Source organism: Zalophus californianus, chromosome 9 (assembly GCF_009762305.2).
Source record: "Zalophus californianus isolate mZalCal1 chromosome 9, mZalCal1.pri.v2, whole genome shotgun sequence".
NCBI lineage: Eukaryota > Metazoa > Chordata > Mammalia > Carnivora > Otariidae > Zalophus > Zalophus californianus.
Genome location: NC_045603.1, coordinates 67294670 through 67314943, shown reverse-complemented (window position 1 = coordinate 67314943; position 20274 = coordinate 67294670). Strand labels below are relative to the sequence as shown.

Below are 20274 nucleotides of genomic sequence, written 5' to 3'. Positions count from 1 at the left end.
AGACTTCTTAAAATAGAATCTTAGATCATTGGTTTTAAACTTTCCTCTTGTTTAATGCCAGTATATAAAGCTATAAATTCCTTCTATGAATTGCTTGAGTTGTAGCCCACAAATTTTCTTATGTTGAGTTTTCATTATCATTTAGTTCACAGTATTTTCTCATGTCTTGTGATTTCTTCTTTGATTTATGGCTTATATAGACGTATACTGTTTAATTTGTGGGGGGTTTTTTGAAGTAGCTTTTAGTATTAGTAGTATTAGTATTGTTATAATTATTATTACTCATTTTAATCACATTCCATTTTGTCAGAGAACGTAAGTTTAAGCTCTTTTATTTAGTTAGTTTTTATTTTTTGAGAGAGAGCATGCACATGAGCAGGTTGAGGGGGACAGGGGAGGGACAGAGGGAGAAAGAGAATCTTAAGCAGGCCCCATGACCACTGCAGAGCCTGATATGGGGCTCTATCACGACCTTGAGATCATGACCTGAGCTAAAATCAAGAATTGGATGCTTAACCACCTGAACCACCCAGGCACCCCTATGTAAGGTCTTTTAAACTTATCACGGCTTGTTTTAGCATATGGTCTTAGTGAATGTTTCATGCACACTTGAAAACAATGTATGCTCTATTGTTGGGTGCAGTGTTTATTAATAACAAGTCAAGGTATTTGACAGTGTTCAAGATTATTGTATTATTATGCTTTTCTATATAATTATTCTATGATTTCCTGAGAGATGAGTGTTAAAATCATCAACAGTATGAATGTTTGTATCTCTTTTTAGTTGTCAGTTTTTGCTTTGTGTATTTTGAACCTCTGTTATTAGTTGCATATGCATTTAGGATTATTATGTTTTCTTGATAACTTAGCTTTTATTTATTATAACAAAATATTCCTCTGACCTCTAGTAATATCCCATCTCCTGAAGTCTCTTCATTGGTGTAATTTATCTATAGTAGCTTTCTTACGATTAATGTTTTCATGATATATCTTTTTCTATCCTTATGCTTTTCATCTCTGTTTTTTTTTTTTTTTTTAAGATTTATTTATTTGAGAGAGAATGAGCCGGAGGAACAGAGGGAGGGGGAGAGAGAATCCCAAGCAGACTCCACACTGAGCATGGAGCCTGACACAGGGCTCAATCTCACAACCCTGAGATCATGACCTAAGCTGAAACCAAGAGTCAGACACCTAACTGTGCCACCCAGGCACCCCTTTTCGTCTGTGGTTTTATATAAAGTTTCTTAAAGACAGCTTATACTTGGATCTTATTTCCTTTAACCTACTTTTTGTGCAGTTTCTTCCTTTTCATCAATGTATTCAGGCCATTTATACTTCATGAAATTACTGGTGTGGTTGAATTTTGCTTCTTAGCTTTTATTTTCCTGAAAATTTTATTTTGTCTTTATGTTTGAAAGATATTTTTGCTGGATATAAAACTGTGTTTTCAAGGTATTGTCTGAGCAGTTTTAAGATGATGTTTCACTGCCATCTGATTTGCATTGTTACTGAAAAGAAGTCAGTTTTAATTTTATTGCCTTGTGTGTGATGTGTTTTCTCTGACTGCTTTTAAGGTGTTCTTTTAATCATTGGCTTTTATTTTGGTTGGGATGTGCTTTGTTGAGGTTTTCTTCACTTTTCTTGCTTAGGATTTATTTAGCTCTTTTGGTATTTTTCATGAAATTGGAAAGTTTTGGCAATTATTTCCTCAAATTTTTTTCTTTCCCCTGTTATTTTTCTGAGACTATGTTTATAAAGATGTTAGACCATTTACTGTCTCACAACCTACAGAAGTTCTGTTCATTGTTTTTAGACCTTTTTTTTTCCTGTGTACCTTGTGGATAGTTTCTATTGTAATGTTTTCATTTTCTCTTATCTTGTTAAGCCCATCTAGTCATACTTTTTAATTTCAGATACTGTTTTCAGCTCAGGAAATTCTGTTTGATTTTCTTTTACATATCCCATTTTTCTCCTAGTTGTGCTCATACTTTCCTTTAAATCTTCACCCATATTTAATAAAAAATGAAAATTTTATTCAAAGTATTTAAAAATCTTTGCTAATTCCATTATCTTTATTACTTCTGGGTCTGTTTTTGTTGAAACTATTTTTGTCTTAGTTAGGGGTCATGTTTCCTACTTTCTTTGTACATGCAGTAATTTTTTGTTAAATATGAATATTGAAAATGTTGCATTATTGAGTGTTTGGATTTTGGTGACTTTCAAGAATGTAGGACTTTGTTCTGGCATGCTTTTAATTGGCATATGGATTGTGACATATTGATCCTTTAGAATGTTGTTTTAAAGCTTTGTTATGATTCAGATAGATTAGCCTTTACTCTAGCACCAGTTTATTGCTACTCCTACAGCATGGCTTTATTTGGATTTCTACTGAATTAGCAGGGTATTTAATGAGTTTTCTCTATTTTGCGAATTGTTCAGTTATAGCTCCTCATTAGTTGTTCTCTGTTTTTTTGCTTGGGGTTTTGGAGTTCAGCTTTGCATATGCATAGTTTTAGTACTCAGCAATCAGCTCAAGGCATTCCTGTGCAGATTCATTGAGTTCTTTCTCTTCATTGCTCCTCTTTCTTGCAAATTTGCTCTTAAATTCTAGTTCTGATGGCCTTGCTGAACTCTGATCAGTTTCCTCAGCTTAGAAATCACTATGAGCTCTTGGATTTATTGTCCCTGGATTTATAGTCTAGAGTGTCCTGTAAAACTATGGGGCAGTGATTGACTCACTTCTTTTGTTTTCCAGTCTCTGAAAACAGTTGTCTTATACATATTGGTTTTATGATAGGAAGATGACTACCAAAGTACTAGTTACTCTTTTATGGCCTGAGCAAAAGCTTTTTCCAGGCATTTTTTTCTTAGATTATAATTTTATGCATATTTTTATCTCAGAAAACATTTTTTTAGTATTTTATTCATTCATTATTTATTTTGATGTAAACCACATCTCTCTTTTCATGTATTTTTCCTTAGTGCTGGTTTGTAGATGATGAGTTTTCTCAGTTTTCATTTGCCGGTTTTCATTTCCAGTGAAGGGCAGTTTCACTGTTTAAAAAGATTTCAGTTTGGCAGACATTTTCTTCCATCACTTAGAAAATGTCCCGTTGTCTTCTGGCTTCCATTATTTTATTTTATTTTTTTACAAAGTCTGTTGTCAGTTTAGTTTGTTGTCCTTTTTAAGATTATCTGTTCTTTTTTCTGTCTTTGCATTTGAGTTGGGGTTCTTTTTTGTCTTTGTTTTTCAGGAATTTTATTCTTTTGTTTTGATGTTCCTACACACCTTTATTTATCCTTTTTCATTGTTTGGGGTGCTTCTTAAATCTGTAGGTTAATGTCTTTGAATTGTTCTAGAAAATTCTTTGCCTGGTCTCTTCAAATACTGTTTCTGCCCATTCTCTCTCTTCTTTCTCAGGAACTCGTTATTATGTTAGTACCTTTCACTGTATGTTCTGTGTCTTGTGTTTTTTTTTCCCCATTCTTTTGTCTCTTTATGCTTCCAAATTGTATTTTCTTCTGCACACAGTTCACTAATTCTTTCTTGAGTTGTATATAAATCAGTTGTTAAATTGAGTTTTTCTTTTCAGTTCTAGAATTTTTATTTCATTCTTACAGTTTTCATTTATTTGCCAAATTTTTCAGTCTCTTATTTCTTTGAATTTATTATCCATGATCATCTAAAATTCCATTTCTGATATCTTTGTTATTTGAATTTCCTATGGCCCTTTTTTCTTATTTATCGAACATTGTCTTTTTTTCTTTATATGCCTAGTTCTTGTTTATTGTTACCATTGTCTTTCATGAGTTTTTTGAGCAATTGATCCTTTTGCTGGTGGACCTTTTCTCAGATTAGTGGCTTTAAATGTAAAAGAATCTTAATTCCAAAAAATAAAATAGTTACTTTGAAATAGCCACACCAGAATGTTTAGGGGAAAAAAAGTGAACTAATAGTCCATCTGTTTCTTTATTAGTACAAAAGTAACAAGATAATACAATTAAATATCATAGATAAGTTGAAGTTATAGTTCATTTTGTATAGTTATATAGTGTAAAGTCACTTGATTCCTAGCCTGAAAAAGAACATTGACCGTGGATTTTGACTCATCTCTTCTCACATTTGAATCAAAAACAGTTTGTAGATAATGGAATACTGGAAAGCAAGTTAGATATCTGGGTTAAAAACTTGGGAACACAACTTCACCACTTACTATTTGATTTTATTCTAGATGTAGGTTTACTCAGTAGCTAGCCAGCAATGTTTCAGGCATGTTTGTAAAAAGAAATACTGTGATTGTGTGCTGTTTAATGACAGGATTAATGACTATCATAATTTTCAAATACTAATGAGCATAAACACTATTTCTAGATATTTTCCATAGCTGTAAAATGATCAGAAAATATCTGTAATTCATATTGGTGACATTGTCACAGGTACTGCTAATATTACTATGGTTTTTTGTCTAACATTCAGCGTTGAAGAAATTGCTAAGGAAATACTAAATTTTAGTTAGAGGTTAATGAACATAAAGATATCACCTTTTCCCTCCATTTAATTTCACAGATGCCCTAATTTCTTTCACAGACCATTTAGGAGTCTGTGGACCCCAGGTTAAGAATCTTTAGTCTGAAATAATACCTTATTGTATAAGTACCTTGAACTTATAGAAAGTTAAGTATTTATGTCAATTAATTAAACATATAGCACATACTGATGTCTACATGGGTTTTTAAAAGTACAAGTTTTAGGGGCACCTGGGTGGCTCAGTCAGTTAAGCGTCCGACCCTTGATTTCAGCTCAAGTCATGATCTTAAGGTTGTGAGATCAAGCTCCACATCAGGCTCCCTGCTGGGCATGGAGCCTGCTTAAGATTCTCTCTCTCCCTCTCTGTCTGCCCCTCCCCCTTCCACTCTCCACCTCTCTTTATTTTATTTATTTATTTTTAAACTTTTTATTCATTTATTCATGAGAGAGAGAGAGAGGCAGAGGGAGAAGCAGGCTCCCAAGGAGCAGGGAGCCCCATGCGGGACTCGATCCCAGGACCCCGGGATCACGACCCAAGCCGAAGGCAGATGCTTAACCATCTGAGCCACCCAGGCGCCCATCTCCACCTCGCTTTAAAAAAAAAAAAGATTCTCTCTCTGTCTCCCTCTTCCCCTCCCTACACTCTCTTTCTCCCTCTCTATAAATAAATAAGTAGTAGAAATTTTGTAGTTTTATAGTATGTGTGACTGTTTTTAAAGTATTAGAATAGTTCTTTTCAAATGTCAGAATTAAGTATAATAATTTCTTAATTACAGTTTTGGAAAGACATTGTTGATGATAATGAAGTACGTGACCTCATTTCTGACAGAAACAAGTCTCATGGTAAGGCAATAAGAAACATTTTAAATAACTTTGAAATAGCAATAATAAATGAAATATCAATTTAAGTAAAATGTATATTTTCTATTATAGAAGGTACATCAGGAGAATGGATTTGGGAATCTTTATTTCATCCACCTCGAAAGCTGGGCATTAATGATATTGAAGGACAACGGGTACTTCAGATTGCAGTGATTTTGCGAAATCTTTCCTTTGAAGAGGGCAATGTTAAGCTCTTGGCAGCTAATCGTACCTGTCTTCGTTTCCTATTACTTTCTGCACATAGTCATTTTATTTCTCTAAGGCAATTAGGCCTTGACACGTTAGGAAATATTGCAGCTGAGGTAAGCATGTGATAGTAACTTAAAACAGTTTTGATAGTTAGCAGTGACATTTACTTTAAATTTTTAGCATGTAGCATTATTGTATTTGCTATACTTACAGAATATGAAAGGCTTATATATAGTTTTGCCTAACATGGTATGATATCACACACTTTTTTGGAAAAAATATTTGAAATGATGCTCCAGATTTAGTGATGGCTATTCCCACAATAACTGCATTTTTTAAAACTTGAGCAAACTGTTCTATTAATTTTTATTAAATTTGAAATATACAACACTGAAGAGGGCTACGTCAACAATAGTGTCCTTTCTTTTTCCAGCTTCTATTGGACCCTGTCGATTTCAAAACTACTCATCTGATGTTTCATACTGTTACAAAATGCCTAATGTCAAGGGATAGATTTTTAAAGATGAGGGGTAAGTGCTTACTTGATTTTCTCATTGTATAACATGAACAGACTTTTTACCGTCTGTTAAAAAATAAATACATGTTTGTGTGTGTATGCTTTTCAGGCATGGAAATTTTGGGAAATCTTTGCAAAGCAGAAGATAATGGTGTTTTGATTTGTGAATATGTTGATCAGGACTCATACAGAGAGATCATTTGTCATCTCACTTTACCTGATGTGCTGCTCGTGATCTCAACACTCGAGGTGCTATATATGCTCACAGAAATGGGAGATGTTGCTTGCACAAAAATTGCAAAAGTAGAAAAGAGTATAGGTAAGACTAAATGAAAGAAACATTTATTTTCTTTATTGAGGAAAAGAATATTTGATGGGGTGCTATCCTAAATCACAATTGATATTGGGGGTGTACTGTTTATTTTGAGGAGTCATTACCCTTTCAGACACACATGTTTGTGTTATTCTTTCTGCCTGTTTTAGGTTAGCAAGAAACTTCTGTCATATAGAGACCAGGGTGTATGTGGCTGTCAATAACTCCTATTCCTTTCTTTATTTCTGTTACTACTTATCAAATCCAACCAAACAACCAACAAAATTGCTGTAACTGAGGAGCAGGTCTTTCTGTTTCAAATGGTCAGCTGCTACTATTAAGCAACTGAAGCTAAGTGAAAAAGTTTCCTTGTGTTCCTAGAAGTTGCTGGTAATGGTATTATTCTTAAAATTAATCAACTTACCACCTCTTTAGTGGGTTGTCAGTTTTAAACACAATTATGAAAGTATGTCATGTTAACGTTTACTCATTGACTAGAATGATTTCTGTCTTTGGTATAAATACTAAAACCAGAGTTAATAGAGATTTGGCTTGAAATTATTAGGAGAAATTAAGGATGTCACTTTCTGTATCAGTGGTTCCTAAATCTGGCTACACATCAGAATCAGTTGGGAAACTTCTCAAAAATAAAGATCCTAATCCCCATCCCAGAGCTACTAAGTCAGTCTTCAGAGATTGAGCCTAAAAATCTTTTTTAAAGATCCACAGATAATTCTGATGTACAATGATTCATGGACTGCCATCTGAGAAGTACTTCTTCTGTATAGCATGTGTTTTTCAGCGATGTCATTGTTTGATAATATTATTAATAACTATTGGTTTTTAATTTATTTTAGACATGTTAGTGTGTCTCGTTTCTATGGATATTCAGATGTTTGGCCCTGATGCACTAGCTGCAGTAAAACTCGTCGAACATCCAAGTTCCAGTCATCAAGTTTTATCTGAAATTAGGCCACAAGCTGTAGAACAAGTCCAAACCCAGACCCATGTAGCATCTGCCCCAGGTTAGTGTTTTTACATGTTTTTCAGTATGGTTACTGGTGTGTAAGATTTAATACTAAAGATAAATGTAAATGTGCAGTACAGGGAACTGATACCATAGTGGAATAGGCTAAGGCAGAACTTGAGTATGAACTTTAATTTCTTAGATATTATACATAACAGGAGCAGTAGGACCAAAGTGAGCCTAGAGGAAGAATAGTATAATAGATTTTTTAAAAAACATTTAGAGGCGTATGAGGGATTAGATATTTACAATTGTGAGAGCAATATGAAGTGCCCTGATGAACTTCTTATTTGTGATTTTGGTCATTGGAAATTGATATGCCAAGAATAAGTTAATCATATATGACCTTATAATTCTCCCAGCTGGTCATCCAAGTACATAATACCTCCTAATACTTGCACCAGAAACCATCGAATCAGAGCCTTGGATCAGACACACATGCATACATATACACATGATGTGTGTATAAGCATGTGCACCTGTACTGGTGCACCCTTCTTAGGGTCCCTTGGGTCAATTCTTTTTAACTCAAATGTCTTTAATTAGAATTCAGAGCTGTCTAATAATGAGTATTCTCTTCAGTCCTTGGACTTCTTTCTCCTGGCTTGTTATGAGTCATTTTTATATTTTAGCACTCTCAGCGTTTTTGGGAGTACTTTCTCTACCTTCATTTGTCTTAACAAAACAATCCATCTTTCCCCTCACCTGCTCTTTCCACCTCCCACCATTCCCAAGACATTTCTCTTTCCTTATATTTTTTAATAGAGGATACTCTTTTTCTCAGTTGATCTTATTACCTACTTGCAATTAATGTGGAAGCTATGTGGCATGATTTTCTTTAACTTCTTAACCCTTCACTTCCAAACTTACTAGCATCTGAACTCATTTTCCTTCAACTTCCACTTGTCTTCAGAGATGCCAACTTCTGAATCTGTGCTCTGAGTATCAGTCTCCTCGTTCCTATATCTCAAACCTCTTTTTCTTTACTTCTTCCTTTCAGCCTAGAAATACATTTAGATCATCAACCTCCCTCACTACCCTTAATTCAAAAATGTCATTATTTTTTACCTTTAACTACCACATCCATCTAATCACCAAATCTTGTTGAGCTTTCTAAATAACCCTGGCTTCTTCAGTTGCCAGTGCAATGCCTCAGTTTAGACTTCCATCACATCTCTCAGCTACTTGTTCTCCTCTCATTTAATCATGGCCCCAGTCTCTCCTCTATTCTAACTCATAGGATCACAATTATATACTCTAGTCACATGAAAAGTATGTAATATGTATCACATATTTTGTTGATTTCCACTATGTCCTTTTGAAGTATATGGTAGAGTTGTATCATATGCGTTTAACTTCCTTGGTGTCAACTAACAGAATTGGACAAACAAAGCATGAAAAAAATAGGTAATTTTGACTACTAACCTACTCAGTAGCTTTCGTCCACAGGTAATAGCATACTGGGGAATCAGTGGTCAAATTGTAATGTTTTCTCAGCCTTGACAAAGAAATGAAAGAGTTCTTTTTGCCAGTTAAGTGTGTGGTAGGGATATATTCCTATCCTCAAAGAAGAAATTGAAGATTAAATTAACTGAGGGCCAGAGAGAAACTCTTCTCAACAAAGAGAGGAATTAATAAATTGTCAGTAATACATTGAAATAAAATGGGCCATTTGAAGGATATTTAAGGGTATATTTAATGAAAGCTACTGATTTTGCCTCCTCACTGACCAGTGACCTCAACAAATGAACCCATCCCCCCCACCAACTAAGATTTGACCCTCATTTGGCAAATGGACAAAATTAAATGTTTAGAGTTTGTGACTTGTTCATATAAATAGTAATTTATTGATAGAGGTGGGAATAAACCTCTAAGGACCTAAAACTTTTGAACTGGTGAGCATTTTATTACTTGCTCATCATGAATGACAACTTTTAATTGTTTGATTAGTTACCATTTATAGTTTGTCCCCCCATCCCCCATCATTTGTTTAATACTGTTTTCTTATGGAATGGTTGTCTTCAAAAGTTTTGCTCACTTCTCATCAGGATGAAAACTTATGTAACCTTTCACCCACTTTTAGTTTGACATCTAAATTTCTTCATTATAATTTAAAGTTGTAAATAAAATTTTTTGTGTATATTAAATTGACATTTTAAAGTAAAAAATACTTTTTCTATACAGTGGAATCTTGATATTTTCCATCATCCATTTAAAAAAATACACAGACTCTTAATATCAGAAATTTTATGGTACCCTCTTTCTCCTTGAACTCATATCCTCCACCCTATCAGTACTTCTCAGCTATAAATGTAGACATTTTAATTTAACTTTTTCAATTTCCTGTTACTCTATAAAGTTTTAATGCTTAAAATTTTATTATAAGTTTTCAAAAGAAATTACATGAAACAACAGTACATGACAAAGTAGCTATTGGAAGTTCATCTCTTAATGAGGTGGTTCTCTGGAAAGTGTTACTCCAGTGTGTCCCAAAATGAATATTTTTTAATTGCTAGAGTGAAACTGGCTTTAACATCAATCCTGTCTCCATTTTTTCTTTTTATAGATTTAATTTGAAAATCTAGCTCACATCAATAAATAGCTAAGGATAGAATTTACAATTCTTTGAGCTTCAGAATTATCCAAAATTATTAAAATTATATTTAATGATCTTCTGTCAGCTTGAGTTCTTTGATTTTGTTGAAATCAGAGAATTAACATGTGACTCATAAAAGAATTTGTTGCCCAGTCATTACATTTACTTTTAAGTTTTATTGGAAATTATGTGAAAAAGATATTAACAAGATACGACTGTAAAATATACTTGCTGACTCTTGCTTATATGCACCTTGTTTAACCTGATATAGTCAAGAAATATTAGCATAGTGGTACTCAAACTTCAGGGTGCATCAGAATTGGCTGGTGGGCTTACACACTGATTTCTAGGCTCCATACCCTGAATTTCTGATTCAGGTGGACCAAAGAATTTTAATTTCTAAACAAGTTCCCATGAGATGCTGATGCTTCAGGTCAGGTGACTATACTTTGAGGACCACTGGGTTAGGAAAATTGAAATATTGTTCAAGACCAGTACAGTTTTTTGATAAGGTGATTTTATCATGTGCTTTGAGTACTTTTTTGTCAAAACCTTAGAACTGCAGATTTCTCCCCTTTAGCTATAGAAAATGTCTCCCACATAACCTGATAAAATTAGTCTTTATTATCAAAAGTATTTTTCTTAATCAACCTCACTTTCCATTACTTAGAAAAAGTCTGACTTTATTTTTCATTCCAAGAAAGTATGGTTAATAGGTGTTCCCATGACACCTTCCTTACTTCAGAATTCTAAGATAGTTAAACTAGCCATGAGATTGTCATCTGAATGAAATAAGATGCCACCACCTTCAGTATTTCTTTAAAAAAATTCTCTGTGCTTTACTTATACAAGATTCTGCCTCAAAAGTAATGCCCTTTTTAATAGTAGTTAAAGGATAGAGGAGGAAAGAACATTAAGCAAAAATTGTCATCACTCTGTGTCTGAATTCAGAACACACCAAAGGGCCAGAATACTCAATATCTCATGCCCAGCATTGCCTTAACTATAATACATAAAACATCATAAAATATAGACAGGAAGCCCTACCATAATACCTTGGTTAAAAGAAGCTTTGTGGATTCTAATGATTCTAATTCTCCCTTTGGTGTCCTACAGGTTTTTACATCATTCATCATCATCATCATCATCATCATCATAGCTGACAATTATATAGTGCTAACTATGTGCCAGGCTTTGTTTTAAGTGGCTTATATATAAACTCCTTTAATCCTCATAATGACCTATGAGGTCAGTGTACTGTTACTTTTCCCCATTTTATAGACAGAGAGGTTAATTAACTTGCCCGTGGTTACACAGCTAGTAAGTGCTGGAACTCTGGTGCCAGCCACTCTGGCTTGAGAGCCATGCATTTAATCATACCTGCATTGCTGTAAAGGATGGATGAGAGTTAAAATTTTCTGTTCCAAAATGGGAGAGCAGTTTTAGAAAGGAAGGAATATATAAAAGGTTGAGCATCTAGGATATGATTCTTTTTAAAGATTTTTATTTATTTATTTTGAGAGAGAGAAAGTAGGGGAGGGACAGAGGCAGAGGGAGAGAGAGAATCTCAAGCAAACTCCCTGCTGAGTTCTGAGCCCGTCTCAAGGCTCAATCCCATGATCCCACGACCCTGAGCTCATGACCTGATCCAAAATCAAGAGTCAGACATTCAACCGACTGAGCCACCCAGGTGCCCCTGGAAATTGATTCTTTTTAAAGTATTGGAATGAGTCTTTAGGTATCTTTCCTGAAGGCAGTGCTTCTCAGTTTGTAACCACTTTTATAGTAATTCTATGATTCCAGTTTATATTCTTAATTTAATTGTGGCTGCTTTATTCTTTATGCATTATTTGTAAAATTTTTATAATTTCAACATAATTTCTAATATTTCACTCAACTGGTCATCAATTGATTCAGGAGATTTCAGTCTGAATAGGGTATATTCTGTTGTAGTACAATTGATGAAGAAAAAGGAGGAAGATTTCCAAGTGGGTTCAGGCCCTGCTTAGATATTTTCTCTAACAGTGTCATCAAGTTAGGAGAAGAAAAGATAAGCTGGGGTTGCACCAAGAAAATAGTTTTGATTATAATTATTTTGTTCTGTTAAGAAATAGCATGTCATAGTATGGTATCTAAAATATGACAGACCTGGATTCAAATCCAATACCCCTAAAAGAAGGCTTTCCAGCTATACACAGCTCTGCCATTTCCATCATGTGTTCGTTTGTAAACTTGATCTCTCAGCTTTATGTTCTTCATTAGCAAAATGGGGATAATTAAATTTAGGCCTATAAATAAGATTAAAATAAACAGTAGTTTAGAAATACATTTGTTCTGTTTGAGGATTCTGAGTTTCGCTAAAATGTTATTTGAAAAATGGTCCATTTTATAAGTTTAAAAACTATAAAATAATGCTGAAGCAGTATAATTTTTAATTTTATAAATATATAAGATTCATATTTAAATTATCATAATATGACAGTTTATATTATCATATTTTTATATTTTCATTAGTTCCTTTTATATACAGCAGAAAAGAAAACACTTATTTTCCTACAGATCTGTTCAGCTTGTTAGAAAATAATAGATGATTTATACATTGGACTTGAATTGTTTTAAAATATGTCATAAGCAAAATCTCAGAAGTTGGTATGTGTTCTAAGATTAATAGCTAGTACATTTTTACCCAACCGTCTTGCCTCTCTTAGGACAAAAGATATACTTGAAAACTATTATTACAACAGATTTTTTTTTCCCCAGAAGAATAATCTTATGAAAATCCTTTCTTGAATGTAGGACTTTAAATTAGTTCAGACTTTTTGTTCACCCTTTCCCAGAAATGTTATATATATGCCACTTTCAGAGTTTAATATTAATCTTTTATTTTATTTGTATTTTTGTTTTAAGATTTTATTTATTTGACAGAGAGAGAGAGAGACTGTGCGAGAGGGAGAAGCGGGCTTCCCGCTGAGCAGGGAGCCTGATGCGGAGCTCGATCCCAGGACCCTGGGATCATGACCTGAGCTGAAGGCAGATGCTTAACGACTGAGCCACCTGGGCACCCCAATATTAATCTTTTAAATTCAGAATTGAAGTGATTCTCTCTGATACTGTTTCTATAACTAAACTGATTCTTATTTACTGATGTGTTGAGCTGTGTGACCTTGGGCTAGTTATTTTAATCACTTTGAGTCTCAGTTTCCTTATGTGTACCCATCTCACAGAAGAATTCATATATAAAGTTTTTAACTCAGTGTCTGACCCATGGGAAAAAAAATTTATATTAGCTATATAATCCATATTATTGTTATTTGAATGATTGTAAAGAGTTTATATAAAGCATCAAAGACAGTGCCTGGTATAATATGTGCTCCTTTCTCAAATTTGTATATTTTCGTTATGCTTATGCCCTTTTTAAAAGATATTCATTGTGAATATTAACTGTTTCAGTATCCATGAGCTAAACATGGCATGTAGTGACTAAGTTTGTACAAATGATGTAGCTAATGTATTTTTTTCTTTAGCTTCCAGAGCAGTTGTAGCACAGCATGTTGCTCCACCTCCAGGAATAGTGGAAATAGATAGTGAGAAGTTTGCTTGTCAGTGGTAAGTGGTTTATTTCTATTAAGGCTTTATCCTTGGGAAGAATAAAGCAAAAGAGAAAAGGAAATGTATTTCAACAGTCATCCGGAATGTTTTATTCTGTATTTCTTTTTAGTCAGAGTAGAATATCATTTATCCAAAGAATGGATTATGTAAAACCATTTCACCTGCATTTTAGAATAATTTGAAAGAAAAATGTTCATCAGAATCTTCAGAATTAAAATTACACCACTTCTTTTTGGAGTAAAATTTGTGTTAAAATGTTATCTTTGACTTTATAGAAAATAAGAGTTGTCAGATTATAGGATTTTTATTAAATTAATGTTTTATTAAAACCGAACTGGACTGTCTTTAAGAAAATAAAACCAGATTTTGTTGTTAAATGTCCCTCTTTTTCATCACAAGCAATACTTCTTGTTCATTGATAGTTAATTTTTCCTTTTTCGGCGTAGTAAAGGAAAATGAGTCAAATGATACAATACCTAGTGGGTTTACATGGAAATAAGCAACTTGAAAATAATATTTTATTGAGAAGACTGACTAGTCATATATCAGCCACTTACTGAAAAAATAAATTGTAGACTTGGTTAGATTTCATTTTCTCATGGATAGTAGCTTCCACAGTTATGAATTCCAGCTTAAATTCTTTAGAAGATTAACAGATTGAATAGAAAAGATCACTTTCTGATGATGTATTACTTTAAAAATTTTCTTTCTTTGATCCCTTTTCTCCCATTCTCTAACATTATTTGTCTCCCATTCCATGTTCCTGTCATTCTGTGTTCCATATTTTTGGTGCTTTCATATCTTTGTTCCTGTGGCAGTTTTCTCTAGACTTTTCCACTTTGCCTAAAATCGGGTTTATATTTTTAAATAGCTAATTATTTGCTTTTTCCTCCCCTTCTATATTTTTACACCTTATACTTGATGAATCTCTTCCAGTAATACTTGGAAATGTTTATCTTCTACACTAAAACCAAAAAAAGGTTTTTGTACCTAGTCTTTTGAAAAGTCAGTACTCAAAGAATTATGAAAGTTGGAAAGTTTGTACCACATGCACAGTAAAATGTGTGTGTGTTAGGTATAGATTTGGTCTTCTAAATCCCATTTGCACATTTCTGCCAGTTCTAGTGAGGAAGGAGGAAAGTATCATTTTAAAATTATTTAATCATAAGTATTATTTGATTCAGTTTATATAAACAGCTGTAAATTGGCCTGTTATATGTATAGTAAGTCCTAGAAAAGAATCCTATGAAGGTAATTCGGCCTCTAGTCCTAACATATATGGATGGAAGTCACTATATGAAAAAGACAAACTGAAGTTTGAGTTAATTTGTAATGCATTAGGAATAGAAGTTTCTGAAATGGGGGAATGGAAGTGTGAGGCATGGGAGAAGCTTAGGTAAGTTTTTTTTCTTAAGGAATTTGTTCCAAGAGACAACAGAAGTTTAATTTTAGTTCAGTTTTTCTTCCATTTTCACATCTGCAACGGAAATAGCTCATTATTGGGAGTTTTCTGTTGTATTTTAATTATTGCAAGACAGGAAATTGAGTAGATATTGATTTGTTGTAGAATATTTGTTGCCAACAGACCAATCCTATTCTCACTGGGGTGTGAACACAGTTTTTATATTTGTTGTTAATGATTTTTTAATACTAAAATAAATATGATTAAACAGTTAATCTTTTATTTGGTTTCATCAGTCTAAAACCTAGCATGCATTTTTTGCTAATAACATGAGAAAGTGAAATTTGATTAACAGGCATAAATATTATTTTATAAGACATTGCCTTCAAATGGTTTTACTATACGTAAATATGAACTCTCCTATAATGCATAATGCCATTTATTTTTCTCCTTTTTAGGCTAAATGCTCATTTTGAAGTAAATCCAGATTGTTCTGTCTCTCGAGCAGAAATGTATTCTGAGTACCTCTCAACGTGCAGTAAATTAGCTCGTGGTGGAATCCTCACTTCAACTGGATTTTATAAATGTCTTAGGTAGGATGCATAGTTGTTGACTTTAAACAAAGTTGATTTATATCACCTAGAGCATCTCTTGCTCTTTAGAGAAAATACGAACCATCTATCTAGTTTTAAATATTTCTACTACTTGAAATTTTATATTGGCTAGGTTGTAGTAAGATAGAAATTTAAATACAAGGGGATTTTGGAAATCAAACCTGGTGTTTGTGTTTGAACATTATGAGGCTTATCAAAGAAAGAGAAGGGAGAAACTTTTTTCTACACTACTTTATTATGTTAAAGAAATGACTTTTGCCCTTTTTAATCTTGAATAACAGTCTATAACTAATACTCTTCAAATATCAAGGCTTTTGATATTTTGCAAAGTTCATAAAATAGACACTACCTAGATGCAGCTTTTTTGTTACTTATATAGAGTATAGAATTATTTAAAACCCAACAATGTTAATAAATAATGATTTTAAAAATTAGAGAACTGATCTTTTATATGTTTTCTTTGCTTCCCACCTTTGCAGAATATAACAGTATGCATCATACTGGTTCGAACGTTAGTAGTAATAAAATATACTGCTGCTGTTCATGTAAACATTGTTAGAAGTCTGTTTTTTGCTCGTGTGCTAGTTAAGAAAACTAAGTATGTGTGTACTTTACAGAACGGTCTTTCCAAATCATACAGTGAAGAGAGTGGAGGATTCCAGTAGCAACGGGCAGGCACATATTCATGTAGTAGGAGTAAAACGGAGGGCTATACCACTTCCCATTCAGATGTACTATCAGCAGCAACCAGTTTCTACTCCTGTTGTTCGTGTTGATTCTGTTCCTGATGTATCCCCAAGTCCTTCACCTGCAGGTATTAATTTTTGAGTTTTAAGTATTACTAATTTAACAAAAAAGCAAAATGAAACTTATATTGTATACATTTAAAATGTATAATTTTTCCTCGTGTTTCCAGTAGCATATTTGCCTATTCTTTTACTTTTATCATATTTGTATGATGCAAAGTTGTTAGATGTTAATTTCTTAAAACGATTCTTTCTTGTATTAACTAATACAATGCCTACACGCAGCTTTTCAGTCATTTCATTATGAATTTTGACTTTTCCCTCCTATTTTCAGGAATCCCCCATGGACCACAAACTGTAGGAAACCATTTTCAGAGGACTTCTGTTACCAACCAGTCTTCAAATTTGACTGCAACACAAATGTCTTTTCCAGTACAAGGTGTTCATACTGTGGCACAGACTGTTTCAAGAATTCCACCAAATCCTGCAGTTCATACCCACCAGCAGCAAAATACTCCAGTGACTGTCATTCAAAACAAAGCTCCAATTCCTTGTGAAGTCGTTAAGGCTACAGTAATCCAGAATTCGCTCTCCCAGACAGCAGTTCCTGTTAGCATTGCTGTGGGAGGAGGAGCTGCTCCGAGTTCTGTGGCTCAGAACCACAGCACAGGGCCACAGCCTGTTACAGTGGTAAATTCCCAGACATTGCTTCATCATCCGTCTGTAATTCCACAGCAGTCTCCCTTGCACACAGTGGTACCAGGACAGATACCTTCGGGCGCTCCTGTTACAGTAATTCAGCAAGCTGTCCCACAGAGTCATATATTTGGTAGAGTGCAGAACATCCCAGCATGTACTTCTACAGTTTCACAGGGTCAACAGTTAATCACCACATCACCCCAACCTGTGCAAACTTCATCTCAACAGACATCAGCTGGTAGCCAGCCGCAAGACACTGTTATCATAGCACCTTCACAGTATGTGACAACTTCTGCATCCAATATTGTCTCAGCAACTTCAGTACAGAATTTTCAGGTAGCTACGGGACAGATGGTTACCATTGCTGGTGTCCCAAGTCCACAGCCCTCAAGGGTAGGGTTTCAGAACATTGCACCAAAACCTCTCCCTTCTCAGCAAGTTTCATCAACGGTGGTACAGCAGCCCATTCAACAACCACAGCAGCCAGCCCAACAAAGTGTAGTGATTGTAAGCCAGCCAGCTCAACAAGGTCAGACATACGCACCAGCCATTCACCAAATTGTTCTTGCTAATCCAGCAGCTCTTCCGGCTGGTCAGACAGTTCAGCTAACCGGGCAACCAAACCTAACTCCATCTTCCTCGCCATCACCTGTCCCAGCTACTAATAACCAAGTCCCCACTGCCATGTCATCTTCCTCCACCGCTCAGTCACAGGGACCACCTCCTACTGTCAGTCAGATGCTGTCCGTGAAGAGGCAGCAGCAGCAGCAGCTTTCACCAGCACCCTCCCCACAGCAGGTACAAGTACAGGTTCAGCAGCCCCAACAAGTACAGATGCAAGTCCCGCCACAGCAGGCGAACGCAGGCGTTGGTCAGCCTGCTTCTGGTGAGTCGAGTCTGATAAAACAGCTGCTGCTTCCAAAGCGTGGTCCTTCGACACCGGGTGGTAAGCTAATTCTCCCAGCTCCACAGATTCCTCCTCCTAATAATGCAAGAGCCCCTAGCCCTCAGGTGGTATACCAGGTGGCCAATAACCAAGCAGCGGGTTTTGGTGTGCAGGGGCAGTCTTCAGCTCAGCAGCTGTTGGTTGGGCAGCAAAACGTTCAGTTGGTCCAAAGTGCAATGCCACCCACAGGGGGAGTGCAAACTGTGCCCATCTCAAACTTACAAATATTGCCAGGCCCACTGATTTCGAACAGCCCAGCCACCATTTTCCAAGGGACTTCTGGCAACCAGGTAACCATAACAGTTGTGCCAAATACAAGTTTTGCAACTGCAACTGTGAGTCAGGGAAATGCAACTCAGCTCATTGCTCCAGCGGGAATTACCATGAGTGGGACACAGGCAGGAGTTGGACTTCAGGTGCAAACACTTCCAGCCACTCAGACATCTCCAGCTGGACAATCATCCTGTACTACTGCTACTCCCCCATTCAAAGGTGATAAGATCATTTGCCAAAAGGAGGAGGAAGCAAAAGAAGCAACAGGTTTACATGTTCATGAACGTAAAATTGAAGTCATGGAGAACCCGTCCTGCCGACGAGGAACCACGAACACCAGCAATGGAGATACAAAGGAAAATGAAATGCAGGTGGGAAGTCTTTTAAATGGGAGAAAGTACAGTGACTCAAGTCTACCTCCTTCAAACTCAGGGAAAATTCAAAGTGAGGCTAATCAGTGCTCACTAATCAGTAATGGGCCATCGTTAGAATTAGGTGAGAATGGAACATCTGGAAAACAGAACTCAGAACAAATGGATATGCCGGATATCAAAAGTGATTTGAAAAAACCTCTAGTTAATGGAATCTGTGATTTTGATAAGGGAGATGGTTCTCATTTAAGCAAAAACATTCCAAATCACAAAACTTCCAATCATGTAGGAAATGGTGAGATATCTCCAATGGAACCGCAAGGGACTTTAGATGCCACTCAGCAAGATACTGCCAAAGGTGATCAACTAGAAAGAATTTCGAATGGACCTATATTAACTTTGGGTGGTTCGCCATCTGTGAGCAGTATGCAGGAGGCCCCAAATGTGGCAACACCGCAGTTTAGTGGTACTGACTTGCCTAACGGACCTCTAGCTTCAAGTTTGAATTCAGATGTGCCTCAGCAACGCCCAAGTGTAGTTGTCTCTCCACATTCTACAACCTCTGTTATACAGGGGCATCAGATCATAGCAGTTCCCCACTCAGGATCAAGAGTGTCCCATTCTCCAGCCCTGTCATCTGACGTTCGGTCTACAAATGGCACAGCAGAATGCAAAACTGTCAAGAGGCCGGCAGAGGATAATGATAGGGAAACAGTCACAGGAATTCCAAATAAAGTAGGAGTTAGGATTGTTACAATCAGTGACCCCAACAATGCTGGCTGCAGCGCAACAATGGTTGCCGTGCCGGCAGGAGCCGATCCCAGCACGGTAGCTAAAGTAGCAATAGAAAGTGCTGCTCAGCAAAAGCAGCAACATCCGCCGCCATATGGACAGAATGTGGTCCCACAGGTAAGTCGTTCTGCTGTCAACATTGTAAATAGGATTTTAGGGGAATGTGCACTGTTGGGTCTTTGCCTCATCTTGAAAAGGTAATTGTGTCATCTCACCAGTGTACTTGGACTCCCACGCTCCTATTTTTCGGTGTTTTTTTGTCATATTAAACAATCGTCTCAATTGTTAACTTTAGCACATGGTTTAAAGAATCTTTTAAATTTTGGTATAGACCCAAATTAGTAATTTTGTAGACCCAAGATAGAGGAGCACTTGCTAATCTGACATCTTTTGGAGAATTTTTTAAATGTAAGTTAGTCTCCTTTGGTCTCCTTTGGAGGGGGCGGTGGTGTGGGATATACTAAGAGCACTTCTAAAGGGAGGTTCCGTATTTGATTTTTGACACGAGTATGTTTTTGTGGCTCTTTTCACCATTCTTTTGTAAAAAAGATGAATCCCATAAGTACTTTATCAGATGTTTTCTTGTTATATTTTTATATTGACTTAGTTGCCTTTATTCTTTAAAAAGTATTATAATTTCAATTTCTTTCACCTGTTCTGATATTCTTGCTTTTGTGTTTCTTACTCCTTTGCCCTACTGTCATGTTTCTGTTATCCCCTCTTTAATAGTCTATCCAATCTCTGTTGTACCCTGTAGTAAATAAAAGTGT

General features: G+C 35.4%; 1 protein-coding gene across 12 annotated transcripts in view; it reads left to right on the top strand.

The window, feature by feature from the left end:
* Positions 1 to 20274, top strand: part of ARID2 (AT-rich interaction domain 2) — a 215691-nt gene that overhangs the window by 98213 nt on the left and 97204 nt on the right. For all 12 annotated transcript variants that reach the window (XR_003519834.2, XR_003519838.2, XR_003519837.2 and 9 more), the window contains exons 7-15: positions 5305 to 5371; positions 5462 to 5712; positions 6033 to 6129; positions 6226 to 6435; positions 7287 to 7454; positions 13577 to 13658; positions 15522 to 15656; positions 16295 to 16491; positions 16758 to 19621. Coding sequence is in view for 3 of the 12 variants with exons in the window: in XM_027593212.2 (XP_027449013.1) it covers positions 5305 to 5371; positions 5462 to 5712; positions 6033 to 6129; positions 6226 to 6435; positions 7287 to 7454; positions 13577 to 13658; positions 15522 to 15656; positions 16295 to 16491; positions 16758 to 19621 (4071 nt within the window). In the remaining 9 variants the exon portion in view is untranslated. The remainder of the gene's footprint in view (positions 1 to 5304; positions 5372 to 5461; positions 5713 to 6032; positions 6130 to 6225; positions 6436 to 7286; positions 7455 to 13576; positions 13659 to 15521; positions 15657 to 16294; positions 16492 to 16757; positions 19622 to 20274) is intronic.